Genomic DNA, 22,405 nt, shown 5'->3' on the forward strand with positions numbered 1-22,405 from the left:
TCCTGTGCTTGCTTTTGAATCAGCTGATGCTGTACTTTGGCAGAGATGGGACTCAGAGCAAGACAGCCCTTGGGTCTCGCCAGGCTGGCAGTCTCTGTGCTGTTAATCATTGGCTTAAATGAAGTCACTTGGTCGTGCCACTGGGCGCTCCTGGTGCGTGCCAGGAGGTAGGGATCTAACCGTGACTAATGAAGGCCAGATTACAGCACTTGTGTTTGCGTGGAGGAGCCTGTTTCTCTGCAAATAGCGCTGTCAAGTTCAGTGGGGTTGTGAGGAGTGTAAAGCCCAATGCAGCGTGAGCGGGGGCTCGGGAGCCTGCCCCGTGGTGCTCAGAAAGTGCGCAAAGATCTTCGGATGAAAGAAGCCATATAAATGCAAAGAGGCTTTTTTATTGCTAGGCATCGCTTTAGCTTGCTAACTTCGTGTGACAGTAGCGTGACAGGGTTTCTGATATGAGATCCTGCCTGGCTTTGCTCTCTGAAAGCCGTTGCTGCCATTTTTTGTTTTTCAAAGATGGACTTATTTTCCAGAGAATGTTTCTAATTGTGTTTGAATTCCAGCATGAAAAATCACCTAGCTGGAGGCTTTTGCAAAAGCCTGAAGTATTTACTATTTTGTGTCTGTAGGTGCAAAGGGTACTTTAACTAATCCATTACTCCTTCCGTGTTCATTTACAAATGCAGCAAGGTCGCAGCCTTCTCACCGAGATGTTTCAAATTGTTAAAACTGAATTTGGAAGAAGAGACAAAATAGTTTTCCTGTGTTTGCCTGGTCTTTCTGTAGCTGGATCTGTTGTGGTTTTTATTTTTGTCAGTATAACATGGATAAAAGTGTAGGTTTCTCTTAGCTTCTAAGATCTGCTACAGCTGGCAAGACCTGGGCTAACCACCCCGACTCTGCGTGCCCTGCCAAAATCCGCAATGGCTGCCCACGCGCTCCCCGCCACGTGCCTTGGAGGGGACAGCAAGTCCGGGGAGTGGGTCACAGGCAGGGGAGGGACAGCAGCAGCCCCCTCCCAGCAGGACAGGGCTCGGCTGGGCCCTGCAGCAAGGTGCTGGGGTGCTGCTGGCCACACCGCGGTGCCGCTGGGAGGGAGCGTGGCCGCACGACAGAGCGCGCGCTTGGGAGGTGGACGTGGGCGGCATACGAGCCACGTATGGCTGAGGAGACAGGTTTGTCCATGCGTGATCTCTCCTGTTGTCCTCCAACCTCCGGGGACCAGCATTCAGTCCTGTCAAAGGAAAGCGTACGGAGTCTCTGCAGTCACACTGCTGGCATACTTTATCTTCTGGAAAAGCCTCTCTGACCTTGATACTTGGCTTAAGTCCTATTTTTCTAGGTATGAATTCTTTCCAGAACATAACTTGGTTTTGCTGTTTTCAAGTCCTCACAACTACAGCTTTTGCTGTTCTTGCTACGCATCTAAAGGTCAACACTTTTAAAATAAAATACTCCTCTAAGCTGCCAGGCCCTGTCCTTTCTGCTGCTCGAGCATCCCTCGAGCGAGCCCGTGTTGTCTCTGTTCCTGTGTTACAAAGGCACAGGGATCGAAGATTTTAACCGCCTTTCTCTGTTCTGGGCCTCGTACCGTATCCTTGTTTTACTTTTTTCATCTATTTCCTTTATTTTCAATGCGCTTTTTCTTCTCAGTTGGGCTGCTCTTTACTGGGAAACAGGGAATCAATACTGGTGTCGTCTCAGGGAGAGCAGAGGGGCTTTGGCTCTGGGACGAAGAGGTGCCGTATGAATGCTGCTGGCTGAAGCCATCTCTGTTTTTCCTCCCCTGCAGGTGTGTTCTTCACCTTTCATACCTTCCACTTGGAGAATGGCCACGACTACCTCCTCATCACTGAAAATACCAGCTTTGCTCAGCCACTGAAGCAACTGACGGGCTCTCGGCTCCCTGCCCCGCTTAGTGCAGGGCTCTTTGGAAACTTCTCTGCTCAAATTCGCTTCATCTCAGACTTCTCCATGTCCTATGAGGGTTTCAACATCACCTTCTCAGGTAAGAAGAGGGGTGGACAGCGACTTCATTCTTGCCCTTTCCTTCCCATTTTTCTGCAGATCTCGGGAACAGTTTTCTGTTGATGCAGTGCACGTGATTTGGTTCACTGACAGTCACTCCTCTTATTACCCCAGTCAATGTTTGTTGCCTTCTCCCTCCTCACATGGTCTTCTTTTCTGCTCTGTTTATGGAGCTTCAGCTTGCATTTTCTTGGGGTTTGCTTATCCGTTTTTCTTCCAGATGCCTGCCTTCTGTTTATCAGAGGAAAATCACTGCAGTAGGTACAGCATTTCCATTTCCAACATGGGAAGCTGGGACAGATGGGATCTTTTGGAAGGCAACGTTGAGCAATCTGGACTTCTTGGATAAGGAGCAAGGCAGAGCTGGTCACTCCCATTGTCCTTCTGGTCTCTCTTTTTTGCTCTGGTTCATTGCTCCACTTGGATGCTCATCCAGTGACCCAGCCTCTGCAGCTGGCTTCAGCCTGTCCTAGATGTAACACATGCCACGTGCAGCCCAGGCCACGTTTGTGTGAGCCCGCTGGCATTGCTGGGGAACTGGCGACAGTGTTTTCCCTCGCTGGGCTTCCTCTAATTGACCTGCTGTAATAACAGATGAAAGCAGATCTCCTGGGGCACATAACAGGGCATCGAGGGATGCAGGATTTTGCTGACTGCAGCAACCCTTCTCACCCCTGCCGTGCCGGTGAAGATCTGGCTGTGCGAGACAGCTTCTGCCCTGGGCATTTCCAGTAAGCCAGTCCAGTCCTGCGCTTCCCCAACCAAGCCGCTTCTGGTGCAGGCTGCAGCTGTTGGTGATTATACAAAATGCTGGTTTCTTCAAATGAAATTCCAGATTTTCAGAAGTTGTCGATGAAGAGTAGCGTGTGCATGGTGCTCTTGTAGAGAGACTCAAAGAAAGGGCACGTTTGCCTATGCAGAACAGGTCATCACGCTTGTAAATAACTGCTTTGTGTGGGTAATCTCTGGTTGAGGCGCGCAAGGTGTTGAGCTGTGTCCTTTAACCCAAAGTCCTACAAATGACTTCCGAAGTGCTTGCCCGCGCACACGTTTCAGAAAATGTAATCTTTACTGCCTGAGTGCCCTGACAAGCCGTTCTGTAAAACAATCAGTTACCGGACAAAAGCTTATCGTATTGCTGCTGTTCTTTTCTGTATCTCAGCGTACCTTTTAGTCCTGAGGGCAACAGCTGCAGATTCAGCCTGCTGCTGTAGAAGAGAAATGACCGTTTTTATTGTGGAGCTCGGTGCCGATGGGCTCGCCGTCTTTGACGGACAGAGCTGTTGCCATAGATGCAGTTAAACCTGCTGCACCGAGAGAACTGGTTTCCAATACCTTTGTTCTGGCCTCTGAAGTCAGGGATTTGCATATGATGCTCCATGGAAACTAGTCAGAAAGTTTCCAATTAACGTTCATCTTGATGGGGGAAAAATGGCTTTTTGCCTTAAAAAAAATTGCCTCAAATTACCTAATTATAACTATTACTTTTAACGCGTTTGGGGACTTCTTTTCTTTCTTGGAAAATGAAAATGGGAGTCAGTTATGTTTTTAGCTTCCTTCCGATATATATGTACAACATACTTTGTACTTTGCAAGTTCGTTATTTTCAAAAAATAACCCTCAAACAGGTTTCCTTCAAAATGTTTTGTGGTCAAAGACATACATTTGGCTATTAGCCATAATGCTACATGACCTTTCATTTAGCAGCAGCTTAAATGTTCTCTTGCATTCCCCAAGCAGGATGCTGCGTTCATTCATTTTCAGGATTAGTAATGTAGAGGCAGCAGAAATCCCATCCGGATGAATTCATCTTCATTTGAGTAAACCAGAGGGAGAATGAGAAATTTCCATCGTGTTTTGTCACCACTGATGTCACTTTCTTGTTTGTCTGACAACAGGGGCAGAAAATGAGACCTGTTGTATTTTGAGTTGGTTTAAATCAAGATCCTGGCGACACCGTGGGGGCTGCGTACTGGGAGTGAAACCCAAGGTGGTCTTCGTGGCTCAAACGGGACGCGTGTCTCGCATGGACGCTTCCTTTGCAGAGCTTTGCTGTGGCTGGATCGAAACTTGGAGCTCCCTCCTCATCCTCCTGTTCAGAGGCTGGGGTACCCTCACTGGGGAGTACGAGGTGTCACCCTGCCGTTCCGTAAATGTCCTTTTGTCCCCTGTAGAATATGATTTGGAGCCCTGTGATGAGCCGGAGGTCCCAGCCTACAGCATCAGAAAGGGCCTGCAGTTCGGAGTGGGGGATGTCCTCACCTTTTCCTGCTTTCCCGGCTACCGGCTGGAGGGCGCATCCCGCATCACCTGCCTCGGGGGGAGACGGCGTGTGTGGAGTTCGCCTCTGCCAAGGTGTGTTGGTAGGTGGTCATGTGCTTTCATTTTGCTTGGTTGGTTACACTGTGCTGGATTGTTTTGGTGGGCAGGGATGGGTGGCATCCCCCAGGATGGCATCTTTCAGCTCGCAGCGGGGTTGGTGCAGGGATGGGGGAGAGGGAGCTGGAATGAGCTTTCAGCCCTGCAACTGTGTGTGGGGACAGGAGGGACGGGCAGAAGGGCTGCGGTCCTCTCCCAGGTTGGAGCACGCCGAGCCCATGGCAGACGGGGTCACACACGGCAGCAGAAGCCCTCTGCCTCTGCAGCCCGTCCACAGTGCTGCGGTCGAGCCCCAGCGATTGTACGAGGAAATGAATTGCAAGCCGTGGGAGGTCTGTCATCCCTTTTGGGATAGTTTCTGTAGAACAGCATGGTTTTAAGGCCATCCTCCCTTTGAATCAGATTGTTGTAAAACTTAATAGCCCAGATGTGAAAGCTGCTGCTGGGTGGGTGATCTTAGGCAATGCAAGTTCCATGTTGGTATGGATGTCTCTGGGAAACTCCTTCTGGCTTTTACCTTTTCCTTATCCTCCAGAGGTTTCTTGCACCTTCCACCTTTCCCTTTCTCACCTCCTAACCATTGCAAGTCCTTTTTGCAACCTCTCCAGTCATTATTTATACTAATAAATAAATCTAAGGATAGAGGGGAAAAATCCGTCTGCAACACTGAGCTAGCCTCTGGCTGTCGGCCCTGATGCAGATGGGCTACAGACAGTCTCGTCTGGCAAGGTCTGCAGAGCACCCCCTGCCCAGCCCACAGTACCCTCCAAGCGGAACGGTTGGCATAAAAGAGCAAACGTAGCAATGTGCTACGGCAAGAAAGCAGAAAGGGAGCAGGATGCTTTGTGCCTTTGCAAAAAGATTTAACTTTTTTTTTTTTTTTTTTAGTACAATTTAGTAAGTGGGAAACTATTGAGTACTCTCAGCCAGAGCCATGAAGGAGTCATTCAGATCAGGCAGACCAGATCTCTTACCTGTTTTCACTCTGGCAAAGCCTGCTAGGTAGATTTTCCTGATCTGTGTTAGTGACCTTTGCGGGCCATTGCAAAGAGAGCATCCCAGCAAGAGCCAGTCTACTTTCTCAGTCTGTTGAGTCGTGTCATGCTGAATGCGTTTCCCAGCACTGCTTAATGCTTAGGTCACAGGGTTGCATCATCCTGCTGTGACAAGCAGCCTCTTCAGGGCATGAATAATAATCAGGTTGCAGAGAAAGCTAATCAGGGGAATAGAAATCAAAAAGAATCATAACAAAGCTTTAAACTTGATCCTCAGACGTCATCATTAAGTGGATGTGCTGGCTTCCATTTGCCAATTCCCTACTGCAGCTGGCTTTGAATTAGCATGTTGGGTTTATAATAATGGGTCAAATTCACTGCCTGGTGATGTGCACAGAGCTCTGGTGGCAGGGTGACAGCTTTGTCCACAACGTCCCCGCTGCGCACGCTGATCTGTGTGCTCGCCCTGGATATAGGTGGATGTTGGAGACTTACCCATTAAGATCACAGGAGATTTAATTGGTTTTGGCTGACAACCCAGGCACTTTGTATTCAAGTCCTGTTCTAGAGATGGGTCTGGAGAGAAACGAGTGCTTTGTTCCTTTGGCCAACCCCTCTCCAGGGTAGGAATGCTCCCCACCGACTGCTGCTTCAGACCAGATCCCAAGTGGTGATGTCTCCAGCATCATCCCTGCGTAATCTGTGCTAACGTGAACGTCCTGCTTTTCATGCGTGGCAAGAGAGGAGGAGAAAGTTGCCTCCAGGGTTCCTCCTCTCGGTGTATCTGCTGCTGCTTCCTTACTTAACCCTACGCTTTGTGGAGGACCAGGAGAGGTGGCAGAGTCAGTGCAGAAAGCTGCACGTGCGCCGTGATGGTTTCGCTCAGCTCCAGCAACTTTGTATGCTGTGAAGGACCTGTGGAGACGAGGCAGAGCTAGCTAATGAGAAAAGCTGTTTTCAGGGCAAGTTGGAGTGACTCTCCCCAGCCGTGCATGCAAAACACCAGGACTCAAAGGAACAGGGAGCCAGTGTTCTACAGCTGAAAATCTTTCAGGGTAAATAGGCCGAGAAAACAACCACGGTTTGCTCATGTGGGAGCTAATCAGGGAGTAACGAAAAATCCTAAACACGTGGTGGTTGCAAGGCAGATTTACATGCGTTGAGGGATTGTGTGTGTATATATATATATGTATGTAGCAAACAGGCTGCAGTGGTCCTAGCTGAAATCAGGCACTCAGACAAGGCAGCAACCGCTGACAGCAGGCGTCCTCCAAGGAGGACATCCTTTGGATGCCATTTTGCAAGAGGGCCCTCAAGCTGTATGTGCGTGTTGTGGACTTCTGCTTCCTCCCGGTGATAACAGCAGGTAAGAGCTCATTTTCACGTTGTCCCATGAGCTCTGGTGGAGCTCGGTGCTATCACAGTAGTACTGCATCTTGCACTCAGATGCACTTGAATGTTCACTACTTCATGTAGTGAAGACATGCCCGGAGCAGTCCTGCTGTACTCGCTGTGGCACGTTCGTATGAGCGAGAGATTGTGTCCTTAAAAGCTTGCCATTAAAATACATAAAATACAGCGGTGAAGGATGGTTGTTGCTGTTTTCCAGAAGCATTAAACTGTGATCTCCTGACATCCAAGATAGGTCAAACCTCCAAAGCAACCATCCTCTTCTCTAAAGAAGGTCATTCTGCCAAGTTTTGAGTCACACAAATCTTCTAAATTCAAATTTGGCTCAAAATCAAATGCTGTTCACACTATGCAGAGTGGAAAAGGAAGCAGGTGTGGTGAAGGAGCAGAGAAGCCTTACTAGAAGGGTGTAGCGGAACAGCGATGGACTGCAGAGTGAATAACAACAGGGAAAGGACTCTTTCTTTCTTTCCTTCCTTATTTCCTTCTTTCTAAAATCATGGCGGTTTATAAGCTGTCACAGGACGTAAACCCATCTCAGGGAAGGGGGAAACAATTGCAGTAACATTAACTACCCCTGCCCTTCCAGTTCCCTGAGCAAGAGGGGTATAGGGATTCCCACCTCCCCATCTGCTCTGTCCCCAGTCCCTTGTCTCCTGAACAAGAAGGGTCAGTTGTGTCCGTGCCACGGAAGAACCTGAGCCCGCTGTGGTTCCTTGAGCGACATGGTGGGAGGAAACAGAGATATGTAAATTTGAGCTAGTTTCTGAAACTGAGGGGCAGAAGAATCTCTGGTTTTCTCTTTTTCTAATGGGAATGGCTGTAATTGTCAGCTGCAAAGCTGGGAAGAAAAAAAAATGCAGGGAGCAAGGGACAAGAGGTCCTTTGAAATACTGTCAAATGATGAACTGGAGAGCTGAGGGCAGCATTAACAACAAATAAGGTCAACTTTTGCCCTCTTAGCTTTCAGGAAATTATTTTGGGGAAGATTTTGAAATTCAGACATAGCTTTATCATTTGTAATTATTTGGAAGTTTCACTAAGCGTATCGTTCTGCACGAAGAGCTCTGGCACTTGCAACACATTGGTACCAGCAATCAGTGGTGTGCTGTGTTGACTGTTGAATGAATACCATGATTTTCGTATACTATATAGAGGTGTATGATGAGCTTTGTATAAATATGGAAAAGACTTCAAATATTTCAATCTAATATTATTTTTTTATTTTCCTTCTGGTTCATTAGTTAGGAAGGAACATAAGCACAGGCAGAGCCAACTTTCTGTGACTCAGTTTCCCTGTCCGTATAAGGAGAGGGTATTAATCTCTCTTGTAAGGCACCTGAGGTTTAATGATGATAGAAGTGCTATTAAGTACTGCTTTGTTTGCTGACTGCACTTGGATGTGTTAGCAGATGGGTATAGGAAGGAGTGAGCATCTGTGGCCGTTTGGAGGAATCACCTGCATGTGTTGTATGGCTAGAATATACATGTGGTTATTAAAATGTGGTTTTGTGTCTTTATATAGCTGAATGCGGTTCATCTGTAACTGGAACTCAAGGCGTTCTGCTGTCCCCCAACTATCCAATAAACTATAACAACAACCATGAGTGCATCTACTCCATCCAGACCCAGCCAGGAAAGGGGATCCAGCTGAAAGCCAGGACTTTTGAACTGGAGGCAGGAGATGTCCTCAAGGTAATTCTTCTGTCTCTGGCAATGAAGCACTACTGTGCTGCTAGTGAGAGCAAGATCTGAAAGGAAGCGGTGTTCTAAAATTTTAATGGAGTTAGCCGAGACTAATCTCTGGAGAATGCTGCCCAGGCAGTGCTGACAGTGCAGTGGTAATCTCTGGAAGAGTCTCATACTAGGAATTGGACTGACATCCCCCAAAAAGCCCTTCATAGGGCTGCTGTAACCCATAGTCACTGCTGTGTCGTTAGGTGACGGGCACAGCCGTGTGGAAGAGAGCAGCAAGATTCCCATGGACCAGACTGAGCTTCAGGCAGGGCAGCTGGGCTAGAATATTGTCTGTGTGTATCTCCTCTAAGGTTAGAGCAAGACACAAGACGCGATACATCTGTGGAACAATATCTTCTAGCCCAGGGACACTGTCTGATCAGCCTGTGTCACTGCTGTGCGTCAGTTTGCTGCGCTTAAAAACATATTGTGTAATTTTAAGGAATCAGCACCTCTGAACTTCACCAGCTCTTAGCAGTCTCTGGCAGCAGCACTAAGGCGATAGTGAATGTCCTTTGCACTTCAGCCTAGCTCGTTATTTGAGGCTTCAGTCTGCAGATGGATGCGCAAACAAATTCTGTATCCATTAAAAATGTAGATATCCTTGCCGTATCAGTGCACCTTCTGCTGTGAAGTCTTCCCTGAGATTGAGAGATTTGTTGGAATGCCGGAGGTTCTTCCTTTGTAGCTAGACTTCAGTTCTGATCTGTGTAGCTGTACAGGGGGAACTGTTAACACATGAGGAAGTGTTTAGTGTTAGCATTATTTTTGTGTTTTTTAAGAATCAAGGCTGATTTGTCCCAAAAAGGGGTTTATTTAAATGCAGAACTCCAGACCCGAGCTCTTCAGCATTCCCATACTCAGTCTTAGATTAATCTGCATTTACAAGTTTCAGGACTCTATATGGAAGGAGACAAATCCAGGCTGAGTTTCTATTAACCACAAAGAAATGGTTTTGTAGGAGGCATTAATATTAGAAGATGTGTGCTGCTGTGCTAAGCCATCTTCCCAGAGAACTCTGTCCTGATTTAAGTGCCATACTTCTGCACTGTGAGATAGGTGTAATCCACATATTTTCAGCTCACAAATGATGGGAAAGAGAGAGAGATTTGCAGCTAATGCAAAGAATATACTTGTTGTGAAAGAAATGATGTTCTCTCAACAGGTTTGTCATCAACTTCTCATCTGCTCCTGAGGAAAGTTACTATCAATCTCCACTAGTGAGAAGTTGCCCTTTATCCTCATAGAGAATCATGCTATCTAAAAGAAAGAAAAAAACCATTTGTGTTTTTCTTAAATAAAAGCGGGGTCAAGGCACATCTGTGAATCACTGTAGGGAGAAAATGTTTTTCCCGGTAGCTGTGCTGCACCTTTGGAAAGAGAGCTTAGTTCAGAAAACACAGCCCTGAGTGCAGTATACGCTTAGGTGTAAGGAGGAGGATGCGGATCCTCCAGGGTATGAATCCTGCTCCTCCGATGAGCAGCGTTGTGAAGGCTGGTCAAGTCAGACTCTTAGTTGGGATGATTTCAGTGGCTTCAAAGGAACTTGTCCCTGCTTGCACTCGTGGATGGTTTGGTCCCTGAAGTAGCAAACAAAATATGTTTTCCAGTATGTGTTTCTTGTTCCTCCCAGGTCTACGATGGCAGCAATAGCTCTGCTCGCCTGCTGGGCTCCTTTAGCCGCTCGGAAATGCTCGGCACCAGCATAAACAGCACTTCCAGCAGCATGTGGCTTGAGTTTATCACCAACAGCGAGAACACGAGTAAAGGCTTTGAGCTGCAGTTTTCTAGTAAGTCTTAGGCCCGTATGCTTGTGAGGTGGGAATCTGAGGTGTAACGGTGTGTATTTGTGTTACAGTTGCATGGCCAATGAAACACTCCTTTCCATAAAGATCTTGTAGTCTAAAGTGGAGCTGGTGTGGAGGAGATGATTATGCCGGCAAACCTTTTCTGTTGTGAATGAGGCAGCGGTGATACAGAAACTTTGGATCGAAGCTGAGATACCAGATTTCTGGGATCTCATTCAAATATTAATTTAAAAATTACTAATTTGCAATATGGTGGTTTTTCGCTCCAGCAAATGATTTTAAGAAGAAAATATTAACATAATCTTGTGTTAGTATCTGCTGGCTGTTAAATATCTGATGAAAACAGATGCCGTTTCTCCTGCTCCAGGTTTTGAACTCATTAAATGCGAGGACCCTGGCATCCCACAGTTTGGCTACAAGGTCCATGATGAGGGACACTTTGCTGGCAGCTCTGTATCCTTTAGCTGTGACCCTGGCTACACCCTGCGAGGCAGCAGGGTGCTGGTCTGCCTGACGGGGGAGCGGAGAGCTTGGGATCAACCCCTGCCAACCTGCGTAGGTGAGACAACTCTTGCTTTTGAAACGTCCTCTTACAAGTACTTTGCTTGTGGGCACCGCACTGAATGCCCTTTCTTCCTCCTTTGCTAAGACATATGACATTAACTAACTCATCTACGTTAATGAAGGCCGTGACAAGGATACTATGTAAGGCATCTTCAAATTGAGAGCGCTGGTCTCTGCAAAACGTCTACAAGCAGTCTTAACATGAAACACTGTGCTCTGAGCACAGATTTGACAAGGTTTCTTGCTTCACTGCAAGGAGACTACTGCTTTTCCAGTCCTTGTCCTTTCCCTCGGATGTGTTAAACAGAACGGCACTTTCTGATAATTGCAGTGTGTCCAGACATTTGGCAATTCAAAGTCATGTTTATTTGAGAGCTACATGAGATCTGATTCCAGATCCTCAGACATTTTAATTCCCTCAGTCTTTTTTTAGCTACCTGTAGCACTCCAGAAGGATATCTTCTTGCTTGGAAAATTCTGATACAAAGTTTTGTGTATCTAAACGAGGTGCTGTTGGTCTGTTACTTGACAACTTCATAATTAGCCAGTGTTTCCAGGACATGGTGAAGTTCTTACAGACTTAGTCGTCTGAGAGATCTCAACAACCACAAGGCTGCTTTCATGGTTGTAAGTGATGTGCTCAGACACTGGCAGTCTGTATTCTCCCGTGTGTTAGGACTATTCTTTATGCGGTAACTCTCTGCCGAATTTTAGCCTTGATTATTGAAGTAAAAAGACAAATTCCTGTGGTTTATGCATCATCTTAACGTTTACCCTGTTTGCTATACATAGATTACATACGAATGGTCGTGTCTGTGAGCACGTGGAAACTTACAGAATTTTAATGGATACATTATGAAAATGTATTCAAAATCCTCACGTTCTTTTGAGGTTCATTTAGCAGATCCATACGTATGTTGGCTTCTTCATTTTACCACACCGATGAATCGTTAAGAGTTTTTGCAGATACAGGCAGAAGAATTGAGCCCTTTCACCCCACGTGTGTGAATCGGGTGAAGCAGGATGCTGGCAGGCTCTGCCTTTATTCACTGTAGAGTCAAAAAGGTGGAGGGGAGCTTTGACAGCATGTCAGGCGTTAGGAATGCGCACAGAAGTGCAGAGTTATTCTGATAACTCAGTCGTCTAGCTGAATTAAATGACTCTCTTTATCTTTGTTTTGTGGGCTTTAAGAATCTCTTTAAATGGCAAGAAATACTCCCTGTTGTATTCGTAGGATGAGATTTGCATTGTTGCCAAGTAAGAACCGTAATATGTCATGAATCTTCTCACTAACCCATATGTTTCTTTCAGCTGAGTGTGGGGGTACTATCAAAGGAGAGTCGTCAGGACGGATACTGTCTCCTGGCTACCCAACACCCTACGATCATAATCTGAATTGTATTTGGACAATAGAGGCAGAAGCTGGTTGCACGATAGGGTGAGTTGGGCCAGGTTATTGTAGCTCATTTTTCTTTCCATGTACAGCTTATTTTTCCAGAAGTAGATCAGTAATTATGTAAGGCAGGTAGAGAGAATGCCCTGTCACTTTGAGAGTCCCAAATGAAGGAACAAAGGCCGTTTATCTCCTTGCCAGGTTGGACAGAAGCGGCGTCGCTTCTCCTTTCTCTTAAGCTTTTTAGCCCTGTATGGCCTGTGCCCGTAACAGCTATTGTGCCGTGGGTGGTGAAGCCAGATTATTTGCTATTGCTGCCTGTGGTATTACTGTATTAAAAAAACCTCCAAGAGCTTTTACAGGCGTGTACAAGGTAAGTGCTTTTCACCCCTTTCCTTAATGGGATGTGTTCAGAAACAAACCTTTTCCACCAGATTAGTGTTGAATTTCCCAGCAGTTTAATGCGTGTCCAAGTGACGTAATCCTAAGATGAGGATGTGTATATAAAACTGCTTGGAAGATCACAACCCAGGAAGGGATAAAGGGAAGGCAGTTATGGGTTTGGTTCATCTCCCCTTCATGCTGCCAGGGTAAATGAACACTGAAAAGGGATGAGCTCTGTCACGTTCCGTTTGCAAGAACGAACAGTCAGGTGTGACGGTCCCCAGGTGTGAGTGGACAGCTGGAAAACTGAGACCACAGCACTTAGCCTTCATCTTCTGATTGCATTGTTTTATTGTTTTAATAATAAATAGAACACATACAATGTAATTATCCTCCTGAAGGAAAAGACTCAAAATGGTTTCTAAACATCTGGTCTGTACAGAGACCCGAGACTGTTTTCTGCTCCTGCTCCTCTGACTTCTCTTATTGTTCTGTTGATTCTGTGATTCTATGAAAGTGGCAGTTTGAAATGCAATTTGTTTATAAGTTATGTGAATTTGGCAGTTGGGTGAGCATGGTATTGAGAACATTTGGCTCGTAAAGTCAGTGCAGTCACCAGCAGAATCCAAGCAGTTTCCTGCTCTGTGATACTTCATCTGTGATCCCTGCTGCTTAACCACTGCTCCCATGCTGACGTTTGCCCAAGCCCTAGCAAGCCATTTCAGTACTCTGTGTGCACCTACACATTTCAGTCTGGCTAAAGCCATCTTCAACAGAAGACTGAAGTATATTGGCAAGTAATGTTTTTGCTAAATGATGGGACTTGAGGGGGAGAAACGTAGATGATAAGGTCTGTTCAACAATAATCCTCTTCTCCCACGGTCTCCCGTCATTATTTCTAGTGCTCGTTAGCTGGTGTGCCAGCCCCGTTCCTGTGCTGACCCGAGACCTGTTGCTGTGCCAGTCCTGCGCTCCTTTGTTGTCAGTGCCCTTTCATCTTCACCGTAGCTTCCTTGTTGCACCAGCACTCATCCTCTCTTCAGCAGAGACTGTTAATCGTGTTAAGCTCTGTGGTGCTTTTAGTCAATGGATTTATGCTGGAGATAGATCCGGTCCAGTATTTCAGTTTTCACTTAATGCAGAAGTTCCCTCTCTTAGCTCTGCTCTTCAGCACGGGTCAATAATGGATGGTTTCTGGTATGAACACAGGAGAAAGAGCATAGCCAATGCAGCTCCGTTCCTGCACAGGCAGCTTCCAGTTGAAGTCTCGCCTTTTTTTCATTCTCCTGTGAAAGATTCTGAAGAATCCGAGGATTTTTATAGCACAAAGTAGACATGAGACCCCCTCGTCTCTCCCTCCTGCCCCCCTCTAAAAGCGTAAGAGACTGCTTCAGCAAGCGAACTTGACTCATACACGTAATGCCTATTGCTTCTCTAGGAGTACTCAAACGAGCAGAGCTATAGGCTTGCGCTTGCAGGATCAGCCAGAGGCTTGGAAGGGGCCAAGACTGAAATGAAATGATGCCAGGCGGTAGTACGGTAATACACCTTGTGACCCCTCCTTTCATCAGAGATGAAAGCTCCCTTCTTCTGTTCCTTTATTTGGCAGCTCAAACAGAACAGATGATCTCTGGGTAGTTGAGAGCACATTTTCAGCAACTTCATTTTTATGGTAATCCATTGGAAAAATAATCCTCTTCACGCATGATACAATTGTATAAAGCTCTCATTTATAACTTACATTAAAATTAATCACCAAAGCTTTTTGAATAAAGCTGTATCTGCACAGAATGAGGGGAAGGAGAGGAAGATAGAAAAATTAGTCTGTACATCGTTGCCATGAAAGTTGAAGGGTTGCACTTTGAGAGAGGATTAATTTTGTGCATGTGCAAACACACGCATGCACACACACATAAAATTACAACTAAAATGACTTGGCTTATCTGTGAGACTCTGGGGAGAGAAAGAAGTGGGAGGAGGGTGTGCTGGAAGATGAATGAAACTTGCCTTTGAGTACTGCTTGCAGAGCTGAGAGCAGTGAATACACAGTTAGAAGCGGCGCTGGCATCTTATTGTATAGCAGTGATCTCGGTGTTGTAAGAGAGTTTAATGATATTGCTAATCCTAGTTTAAGGGATGGTGTTGTATTGACAGGTTCCATTTTTCACAGTCTCATCTAGAAATACGAGTGAGAATACTGGGATGTTCCAGTTGGCTTCCTTGGAGATTTCTAGGGACGTAGCATTTAACAGCTTTTAAGTTTGGGAACCCTCTCCGGGCTAGCGGGAGACAGCGGGCAGCCCTGCAAACCGCTGTTAGCGGGAAAGACCTGCGGCTTTGGTGCAAGCTATGTGGGCATTCCCAGCGTGTCAAGCTGCGTTCGGCGGCTGAAGCCAGCTCCAGATGGGAGCCCAGCCTCTTGCACAGCAGAGCCAAGTTGGAGTGGCCAGAGCTTGGATGGGAAACGTTAGCAGAAAGAGCCCCAGGTTGGTCAGCCAAGATGTGGGGGTGCTTTCCGAAGAGCTGGGGCTAGATGGCTCGCCAAAGATTATGCAGATTGTCAGTGCAGAGCTGGTCTCCTCCTGTCTGCTCCTTGCTAAGCTGGGAGAACTTTCCCTCTATCACATGTGTTTATATATACCCACAATTCCTAATTTGTTTTTTGCTGCATTTTCATGCATGTCATTGGGATTGTCAGAGTGCAAGAATAAAACTCTCTCTTCCTCTCCATTGTGTGCTAAACCAATGTCTCTGTCTTGTCTTAAACGAAGCCCTGCTGGGAATAGAGTCAGGCTGATAGAAAAATCACGCTGTTTGGTTACAGATGTGCCTATTGAATAGATTGATCTGCTCCAGAGCACACCAGTTTACTTAATAAAATCCGCTATCCCAACAGACGCCTGAACCAACAGGCGCTGGACAACCTGTGTCTTGCCACTGTGTCATCTGGTTATCATGCTAAGCCTTTCTCCTCGTGGTGAAGCCTTGCCTGCAAGTTGTTTCTTAAAACTAAATGAGGGAAGTGAGTTGCTGCAGGCAGCTGTGGTCCCCGGGGATGGTTCCAGGGTGTCCCCCCACCCCAGGCCAGCCTCTGCCAGCATCCCCCTGTTGCCGAGGTCTTCAGCAAGGAGTTTTCTCTGGCAGCTTTGGCTCGCTAGAACCAGTTAGCCTGAGAGCAAACATAATTAGGCCAGTGCACCTGCGGAGAACAGCTCTGCTATGATCCATTCTTACTTTCCTCGAGTCTAGCTTTTTTCTCTTTGCTCAAGGTCTCTGCTATGTAGATCTATGATTCAGCTCTTTTGGTTTCTGTCAGATTCTGTGGACATCATTTTGTTGCTGAGTACATTGCAGTGTTTCGGATTTTTTTTCCCCTTTTATGGTTCTACCTGATTTATTTATGTTTGCCCTGGATAAATGGGAAAGCAGCCAAGTGAATGCTTCCTTGTTTTCCTCCATGGGCTGTCAGGGTTTTAAGCACAGTACCTGGTGGTTTTATTTTTTGCAGATTTTTCTCAGTACGGTTTATAGATTTCTGTCCCCGTTTCAAACTGTCGTGCCTTGAGTTACCCCGTGTTAGCCTCATTTCATTGTGTCAGATGGTATTTCCCCCAGTGATAATGTGGCAATGAAAAACAGAGGCAATTAAATGCCTTCTCTTCAGTTGGCATTTTAAGTGCAGGAGTGAAAGGGACTGAACCCTGATGTATTGCAGCCTTTACTTGATAACTCCCTTGGGTGTAACAATAATAATTGGCAGCATCTTATGTGTAGATGGTACTTCTGATCTTGGAAGATCCCAAAGCTCTTTGCAAAGCCTGGATTCATCCGCTCGCATCCTTCCACGACAGAGGTTGGCTTGGGGGGGGGGGAGAAGCACAGTGTGATACCCCCCAGCCCAGGGTGGGAAGAGAGGAGCATCCCGCCAGGCGCCGATGTTGGGATCAAGTTTGTCCGGCCCCAGAGTGCCATCAGGCCTCTCCTGGGCACGGAGGGAACTTCTGGCCTTCTCCCATCCCCTTGGGTCCATCGCTGGTGCAGGCTCTGGAGTGAATTTCCTCACCATGATGACTCTTGCCAGCATCTTGGGCTTTCCCTGGGGAATTTTCTGTGGAAGTGCCAAACAGGCATAGCCCTGTTTTAGTTGAAAAGCAGAAGACGAGCTCTGAGGAGCGCTGCTGCAGGCAGTTCAGGACTAAGGAGCGGTTGCTGCATATGCTGAAGGCCTTGCAGCCCTCTTTCCAGGGCAGACAAAACTGTAAAATACACGGAGTATGGAAACGAAATCTGCATTCAGAGCATCATAATAAATACCTCGCTGAGAGCACAGAGTAATCTCATTGCCAGCCGCCAGTTTCTTCATTTCTGTTTCGCTCCCTTCCCGTTGTGTGTTTTGGAGAGCTGGCTCATGCTGCCTCACTTTTTCTTCCTTTCTTGCTGAAGTTATTCTGTTAGCTGATCTAGAGACAGTTTTGCAACATCCAGAACTTTGTAAAACATGTCAAAATCTGCGGAGGTGCTGCAATCCAGCATTCAGAATTTGCACCCACCTGTTTGCCACCCTCCCGCACGCTCTTTTCTGCCCTTTTCCATTAACCTCTGGGGCAGTTAACACCCTGGTAAGGGTTTCTTTTCCAGCATGATGCTGTTTTAATTAAGAGTGGTGTTGGTTGTTTCCTTTCCTTTTTTCCTCCGGTACACAAGATTAGCTTGGTGCCAGGAGCAAATTCTTTGTTCTGAGTGCAGGTAACAAAAATCAGTGCATTTTATCGGTAGATGCTGGCTCTTGACAATAAGCTGTTCCTCGCAGGGCACCAGAAAACCCAAAAGGACAGCCAGGGTTGTTGCTGTGTGCGGCATAGGGACAATGTGTGAATTGGATGAATATATGTAAGTTGTCTGAAGGGACCCCAGCACATTTTCTGCTAATTCTCTTTTTAGGTTAAGTTTCTTAATACTTCTGTGTTTATTTGTTATAGAGCTCAGTGAAACTACAGACAAAGCCCCATCGTCTCCTTCGCAGCCCCTGTAGCTCTCTGTTGCAGGTTTCCTATATGTCCTTGACGGAGCCTTTTGTCTGTGTGACAGCTACTCGTTGCAGTGTCTGAGCACCTTTGGTGTAAAACCAACTGTGATACTCTGGCTAGGGGCATTTCCACTGCCCACATGGGCTTTTGGACCTTTACTTTGTTCCTCAAGATTTTTTAGGAGAGATTAGTAATTTTGTTCGCTCAGGAGAGAACACCAGAAAGGACCCAACTGTTCAGAAACCGTTAGTATCCATGACTCGGTTGTTTTTTGTTTATGGATGTGTTTTATCAGGGAGGCATGCGACTAAGAGATCTTGGGTTTTATAGACAGATGAAGTTTGGTAGAGGGCTAAAGTACTTTGTCCAAGCTGAGTTGCAGATAACCGGAGAGAACACATTCCTTGTGGGCCAAGCTACCTTAGGTTGGTACCAATCACATTTCTAAGCCTTTCGGAAAAAAAGCCAGAGCTCAGTTTGTGGTCTGACTTCCAGTTCATTTTGCCACACAGGCTCCATTTCATGGTTTTCCACACCGAGGAGTTCCACGATGTGCTGAGGATCTGGGACGGTCCGGTGGAGAATGGCATCCTCCTAAAGGAGATGAGCGGGTCCAGCTTACCTGGTGATATCCACAGTACTTTCAACTCTGTCATCCTTCAGTTCAACACTGATTTCTTCACAAGCAAGCAGGGCTTTGCTGTTCAGTTTTCAGGTAGGCTTTACATTGTTTCCTCAGCATCGTCCAAACCTGGCTTTGCTGATAAGTGATTTCGGGTCTATCTACAAACTACGGATGGTGAGCAAATGACGTGGTATCGAACACGACAGAAGGAACGGTGCGGTCTCCCAGCTGTTTGCACTCTACTGCATTTGGGTGCAGTCTCTGAAAATCGAGACAAACTCTTGTGTTTTGTCCTTGCAATGCAGATGAATTCTGTGCTTCCCTCTGCTACAGTCACCTTCACAGTGGTGAACTTGGCAGCAAGATGTACAGCAGTACATTGTGGAATACACAAGAAGGCATTACAGATATTTTCCACCACATTCCCACAGGTCCCTTAGAGACACCAGTATGCAGGCAGCTTCCCCCAGGCATTCTGAGAGCAGTGGGTCAGTGGTCTCTGAAAACCAACTCTATTTAAAATCCCTCAGATTGGATCCCCTGAGATGCAGATCACAAAAAGCTCTATCAGCTGTAGGGATGTCGTTGCTAGCAGCAGCACTACGTGTAACACAACTGCAGTCTGTCGTTGCCTGAGTCCTGGGGGCCGTTACCTAAGACTCGACCTTGCAAACACATTAATTTCATTTATATTGGGGTGATACATTTCAGCGTTCACACACAGGTTTCCAAGATGCAGGCCTTCACTGACGTGTCCAGTAACCAACCAGCAGATGCCTATTTTGGAGATGGTAGTAAACAGGGAGGCCGTTGGGTGGATGATGGTGCGACCTTCCTGGGACTCAGGCACATCTGAGCATCGGAGCTCATTCTGTCTCTCCCACATTTTTGCCCATAGCTTTCTGTTCAGGGTGCCTTGCATGGCCGGGAGAGCAGGCCAGCTCTTTGGGCAGAGTTTGTGCTGGGTCCAAGACCTTTTGGGGTCACCAGGATGGAGGGAGAGCTTTGTGTCACCCAGCACAGCTCTGCTGTCCTCTTTCTTTGCCAGGCTTGTGTCTCAGCCTGCCAGGAAGGACCAGACTGGGCTGCTAACTTGCTTATCTTCAGTTGCACAGAAAGAGAGAGAGGGATTTCCTCCGGCTCTTTTAAGAAGAGCTTTCTCCAAACTGGCTAGGTGTAATAGACTCTCATCAACTTAGCAGGAAATAAGCTCTGCTCCGCTGCCTGATACGGAGCTGGTCTTTATTGAATGCTCCTGCTCAAAGCCTTTGTTCACAAGGTGTGACGAAGTAGTCAGGCCTAAGCTCAGAAGTATAGAGTTTTGGATCTTGTGGACTGTAATGATCTGTATAAGCTTGCAAAACTTCTATTACTCCAGGACTTTCCATACTGTTAAGTTGTTGTAGTGTTGACAGACCTTGAGCTCAGTCAGCAGTGAAGCTGTGCTGCCTGCCCCCAGCTGAGAAGCAGCTGAGGGGGTCATCTCATACCTCAAAGGGATGCAGCGGCAAGACTGGGAGGGTAACACATGCACTTCTAAAAGGTCAGGCTTGATGCTTCACAGGCTAAAGGCTAAATTGCTCTGCCACTCAGGGGAAGTGAAAAGTGCTAGCGGATTAGTTTATTTTGCAGCCTGTGTCTGACACAGAATTCTATAAAAATGCCATGTAAGATCAGTGGATGTCTGGACTTATTAAGTAAACATGCATGTGCACAATTATACATCAAACTTGCACTCTGTGTAGTGCACTTGAACTTGCCGTTCCCCAGAGCCTTTACCAGCTGGAGTGGCAGATGCTCAGTGCAAAGTAAAAGCCAGTTTTTGTGTATGCGGCAACTTTAAGGGATACTGAAGGAGGAGAAATGAAGAATGAAGTCATTGCTCGGATATCTGTTTAAGGACAGAGTCTAAGTACAGCTGATGCTGTAAGCCTGTATTAAATATAAATATATATATTAAATATATATTTTTTAATACTCTTCAGTTTCTACTGCCACTTCCTGCAATGACCCAGGAATTCCCCAGAATGGGAGCCGGAGCGGTGACAGCAAAGAGGCAGGTGACTCCATCTTCTTCCAGTGTAATCCGGGATACGCTCTGCAAGGGGAGGCCAAAATCACGTGTGTGCAGATTGAGAACAGATTTTTCTGGCAACCAGACCCTCCCTCCTGCATAGGTATGAACACGCATCCATCCTCCCATTGCACTGGTTCCCTGCCCTGTTTCATTGCAAGACTTCTGTATCTGAAGGGGGTGAGTCCCACCTGGTTTGAAGAGGTGTATGACAAGGTAGATATGGCTCAGGTAGCTGTCTCATAGAACTACTTTTTAGGTTTGTCCCCAGAGTGTCTGGGACAATGAGAATCTAGTTCATGCTGGAAGCTCAGAGGACATACTGCAATGTAAGTGATGATATTTAACCTGACAAGTCAAAATTAAAGGCTGCTTTAAAACTCAGGTTGGTAGAGAGGATTGGGGTCATGGGTGAATAATTTCTGCTTGAGGAGACAGCAAATTCTGTCACGAGAAAGAACTATCTGACATTTTCTTTGAGCTCATAAAGTAATAAAAGAAGCTCATAAAAGTGATTCTTTTTAATATGTCCAGAACACGTAAAAACAGTCACGCTAAGCACATAAGAGCAATAAACATGAAATTTGCTGGCCAATTAAATGCTAGCCACAAATTACTTACCCTGTAACCTTCATTCCTGTTTATGCACTGTTATCCCAAGCAAGAAAAATCAGTTAATTCTGTTTCTAACATCTGATTTAATGCCAGCTAGGAAACTTCTGCAGCATGCACAGGATTTATGCTCCCTGCAGGATGACTCGGTTTCTGAATGACTATCTTGATGATCTAGTGTGGCACCCTTTCAGCCTGATAGAGACAGTCCTTTTCGTCTTCCCGGAGCTATAACTAAATCGTATTGTTGCATGTCATGCCCATCTCGTCATTCTCCCGTTGAGTTTTCTTTCACACCAGAAGCTGGGCTCTCAGTCCTTTTCAGAGAAATGTAGCCGGTGCCTTAATCTTCCTGCGAGATGAATTCCCATGGGTCATCTCCAGTTTGACTTGGAGATATTGTGTTGGGTTCTTTTTGAACAGAAGTCTGGCAGTCTTGTTTTAGGAGTCATAAGCTGTGTGCAAAAGCTGAAAGCCATGCCTTGCTCCTTCCCTCTATTCAGTGACAAAGGATTTGGAGGAATAATCAGTGGCCAAATAATATCAGTTTTATAGTAACTGTGTAACAGGCTGCCTAGTTAGAGCTGAATTGGAAAATGGGGTTTAATTTAGGGCTTGGATTTTATGTTTGGATTTAGCATTTCAAATGTATTTTCACATCTTTATTGTACAACTTCTGCAGTCCCTAAACAATGTGGGCTGAACTGGAACCTCAGCTGAAACAGCCCCCAGAGGTTTGGGGGTATTTGAAGTCTGCATCCTGACCCAACTCCAAACAGCGATGGCTTGGACCAGTTTCTAGTTTAAATCCTTTGGAGACTATGGGTGGGATTTTCAAAGAAATGAGAGGGTGTTGGAACAACCATCTCCCTTAGGCTTTTCAAAAGCGAGTCTGTATACTTTAGTTTCTTCCTGAATTTTCCCATGACTTTACAGTCTGGAAGAGGAACGCACCCTAAAGGTTAAGACGAAGGTAAATGGACACAGAAGTGATGCTTGTGGTTCTTCCAGGTTACTTGTGCGTGGCCTTCAGCTAAGCTCTTTGCTGTCTGTGCTGTGATTTCCTCGTCTGTTCGAGAGGGATAACAGTTCTCGGGGCCTGTAGCCTGCAATGGACTTGATTGAAGAAGTTGCTTTTGGACCTTGGAGAAGGGTCTCTAATTTAATCTCTACTGTGATCCTTATAGAACAGCCCCACTACGTTTTACCTGTTATCTGTAGATTCTCGTGTATTTGCAGGGCTTTATAAAAGCCCACGAGATATACACGCGTGCTCATTCCTTCATGGAAGATCCTTCCACGATTCGTTCTCTCCCGTGCTGCGTCGTTTCCTACTCGGTGCTGGCACTGCTGTAGGCTGGTTGGTGTCAGG

The 22,405-nt window shown here is 46.3% G+C and overlaps 1 protein-coding gene across 1 annotated transcript in view; it reads left to right on the forward strand.

The window, feature by feature from the left end:
* Positions 1-22,405, forward strand: part of CSMD2 (CUB and Sushi multiple domains 2) — a 345,266-nt gene that overhangs the window by 236,870 nt on the left and 85,991 nt on the right. Inside the window, exons 21-28 of the mRNA XM_087760834.1 lie at positions 1,790-2,005; positions 4,200-4,388; positions 8,335-8,504; positions 10,180-10,336; positions 10,722-10,913; positions 12,230-12,356; positions 18,235-18,437; positions 20,333-20,524. Of these exons, the coding sequence (XP_087616960.1) occupies positions 1,790-2,005; positions 4,200-4,388; positions 8,335-8,504; positions 10,180-10,336; positions 10,722-10,913; positions 12,230-12,356; positions 18,235-18,437; positions 20,333-20,524 (1,446 nt within the window). The remainder of the gene's footprint in view (positions 1-1,789; positions 2,006-4,199; positions 4,389-8,334; positions 8,505-10,179; positions 10,337-10,721; positions 10,914-12,229; positions 12,357-18,234; positions 18,438-20,332; positions 20,525-22,405) is intronic.

The sequence above is a fragment of the Nipponia nippon genome, unplaced genomic scaffold (genome assembly GCF_047370975.1).
Source record: "Nipponia nippon isolate SJK-2023a ecotype South Korea unplaced genomic scaffold, ASM4737097v1 scaffold_23, whole genome shotgun sequence".
NCBI lineage: Eukaryota > Metazoa > Chordata > Aves > Pelecaniformes > Threskiornithidae > Nipponia > Nipponia nippon.